Raw genomic sequence first — 3,125 nt, forward strand, 5'->3', positions numbered from 1 at the left:
GAACCCAATCGACACAACGTCCCCCATTGCCGCACAGTCCGTAGCTCACTCCGAAGTCGATTCCGTTGCCGAGACTCCCAAAACCACCGCTCCTGCGTCCCGCTCCAGGAGTCCTGAACAAGACTCCAAGAACCAGGCTACTGCCCACGAGAACGAGATGGCCGAGCAAGCCCCCATCAAGGTCAAGAGCGTCTGCTTCGTCGGCGCTGGCTTCGTCGGTACGTGCTGTTCCCTTTTTCCCCTCCTCGGCGGGCCTTCTTTGATCCTTGTCTCGCGGGAACGAACGCGAGAAAACTCTCTGCCTGCAGCCCCCTCGCTCTGGTCTGCTTTGCTGGCGACCCCACCAATTTACCTCGCGGACCCGTGGCTTCGGGAACCGCAGCGGCCGCAAAATCCTACCAGGACCTTGTCCGAACTGTCACGCTGACTCAATTCGCTACCCCTAGGTGGTCCCACTGCCGCTCTCGTTGCCTATCACAACCCCGACATCATCGTCAATGTCGTCGACCTCAACGCTGACCGTGTTGCCGCCTGGAACTCCCCCCACCTTCCCATCCACGAGGCTGGCCTCCCTAAGATTGTGAGGATCGCCCGTGATGGCACTCAGAAGACCTCGGCTATCCTGCCAGGGCTCGACAAGACTGTCGAGCTGCCTGCTCGTCAGCCCAACCTCTTCTTCTCCACCGACGTCCAGCACGGCATCTCCACCGCTGAGATTGTCCTGATCTGCGTCAACACCCCGACCAAGACCTACGGTATTGGTGCTGGCTACACTGCCGATCTCAGCGCTGTTGAGGGTGCCTCCGAAACTGTCGCAAAGTACGCCAAGGACGGTGCCGTCATTGTTGAGAAGAGCACGGTTCCTACGGGCACTGCCCGCATGATCCACCAGATTGTAGGACTCTCCCACCCGGGCGATTTGCCCAGCATCAAGCTAACCCAGCTGTCACCTCGCAGATGCACCAGCACAGGCCAGAATGCCAGTACGAGATCGTTTCTAACCCTGAGTTCCTCGCCGAGGGTACCGCTGTGCGTGACCTAATGCATCCCGACCGTATCCTGATCGGTAGCAACACGACGCCCGCCGGTCTGCGCGCCGCTGCAGCCTTGAAGAGCATCTACACCGCTTGGGTCCCCGAGGCCAAGGTTCTCCTTGTGAACACGTGGTCTAGTGAGCTGACCAAGCTCGTGGCCAATGCCATGCTGGCTCAGCGCATTTCCTCCATCAACTCCATCTCCGCGCTTTGCGAGGAGCTTGGTGCTGACGTGTCTGAGATCAGCAAGGGCATTGGTGCTGACACTCGTCTCGGCAAGAAGTTCCTTCACGCCGGTGTTGGCTTTGGTGGCTCCTGCTTCGAGAAGGATATTCTCAACCTAAGCTACATGGCCCGCACACTTCACCTTGACACCGTTGCCGACTACTGGATGGGTGTCCTCGACATCAACAAGTACCAGCGCGATCGCTTCACCCAGAAGGTCCACCGTGCTCTCAACGGCAACCTGAAGGGAAAGAAGGTCGCCATTCTCGGCTTCGCCTTCAAGGAAGGCACCAATGATACCCGTAACTCCATTGCTGTCCACATCATCCGCGAGATCTCCAATGAGAGGCCGAAGGAGATTGCCATCTTCGACCCCGGCTGCTCGGCTGCCGAGATTATGGAAGAAGTCCGCGAGCACATCAAGGACGAGCGCACGCTTTCCCAGATCAAGGTCCGCAACAACTGGCGCGACACCACGGAGGGCTCCTCCGCCATCTGCATTCTGACCCCTTGGTACCACTTCCGCTATCCCGCTCAGGCCCAGGCCACCGCCCGTCGCACGAGCCTCTGGAACGGAAGCAAGGAGCAGCAGATGGCCATCGCCAACGCCGGTTTCCTCGGCCCTAAGCCTACGGAGATGGACATTATCGATCTCGAGAAGTTTGTCACCCGCGGGAACAACGGCACCGCAGTTGACCCGCTCAAGCGTCTCGTCCCTGAGGACTGCGCTGCCGACTGCAAAGGTTGCGGTCAGACTGCTGCTGCTGAGGATGAGGGTGATGCTGTCGACTGGGAAGAGGTGTCCCGCCACATGAAGCTTCCCAAGCTCGTCCTTGACGGCCGTAACATTGTCTCTGCGCCAGAGCTCGAGAAGCTTGGCTTCAGGGTCCAGGGCATCGGCAAGGGTGTTGGTATGTAAAGAATGAGCAGGAGAAACGAGAAGGAAACGCGTACAAGAACACCAAATGAGCGAAATATTACCCAAGTGTTTGCATCTGCATGGCCGGTCACAAGAGGGACGGGACTGGACACCGTATGGAAGGAAATAGACGTGCCGTTGGATGCTACAGAATACAGAGCAGGAGAGGAAAGGCAAGGAGGCAACTGTTTTCTGGAAAGGCTGTCTTGGCCTGGCACGTCTGTCTTTGCTGTGTGTTATATGCGGGCGTTTCACGGCGATGGCAAGGGAAGGGAAAGGGAGCAATCTTCGTGCACTTGACACATTCGTTCGCATGCATGGGGTCTTGTCCGCCCAGCTTGTCGCCCTGTTCTTCTTTTCTTGTAGTTTGATAGAGGAGGCCGACATGATCTACTTGTGCGGCGAGATGCTGCAGCAGATCTTTCAGGGCCCTGGAGAATTTAATCGCTTGAGACCATGTAGCGTTTGATGTGGCGACCTCAAGTGTGATCCGTGTTGACTGGTACTTGTGGCCACGTCAATTTGTTCGGCAACAACGAGATGTCTTGAGACCCTGCGACTGACAGCCTCTGTCCAACTGGTAGTAGCTGAACAAACTCAGAGAGCTCGATGAGAGAGCAGTGAGCAAAAGTCGGACCCATCACGTGACGTCTGGCCCGCGCCATCCGAAGAACAGAGCCAGACATCAAGCTGGAGAACAAGAGGTAGAGAGGGAGAGAGGGAGGAAGGCCATGGTGACATCGTCTGATTGCTCTTCCCGATGATAGCGAAGGCTGGCATGACATCTGGTTCTCTCTCGTTGGGTATTTGTGTCTTCGGATATCCGGATAAACATCCTTGTGTAAATCTGATGATCCCCTGCTATATCTATGTATGTATTGCTTCATGCCTCTCTATCTATATCTATCTATTTTTCTTTAGATATACCTTGGTTTATGTCTATCTAT

At 56.3% G+C, this 3,125-nt stretch overlaps 1 protein-coding gene across 1 annotated transcript in view; it reads left to right on the forward strand.

The window, feature by feature from the left end:
- VDAG_02126 (UDP-glucose 6-dehydrogenase) overlaps positions 1-2,178 on the forward strand; it is a gene marked incomplete at both ends in the record, with an annotated part of 2,928 nt that extends 750 nt beyond the window's left edge. Inside the window, 3 exons of the mRNA XM_009658155.1 lie at positions 109-218; positions 447-895; positions 958-2,178. Of these exons, the coding sequence (XP_009656450.1) occupies positions 109-218; positions 447-895; positions 958-2,178 (1,780 nt within the window). The remainder of the gene's footprint in view (positions 1-108; positions 219-446; positions 896-957) is intronic.
- Between the last annotated feature and the right edge of the window lie 947 nt (positions 2,179-3,125).

The sequence above is a fragment of the Verticillium dahliae genome, genomic scaffold, assembly GCF_000150675.1.
Source record: "Verticillium dahliae VdLs.17 supercont1.3 genomic scaffold, whole genome shotgun sequence".
In the NCBI taxonomy this organism is placed as follows: Eukaryota; Fungi; Ascomycota; class Sordariomycetes; order Glomerellales; family Plectosphaerellaceae; genus Verticillium; species Verticillium dahliae.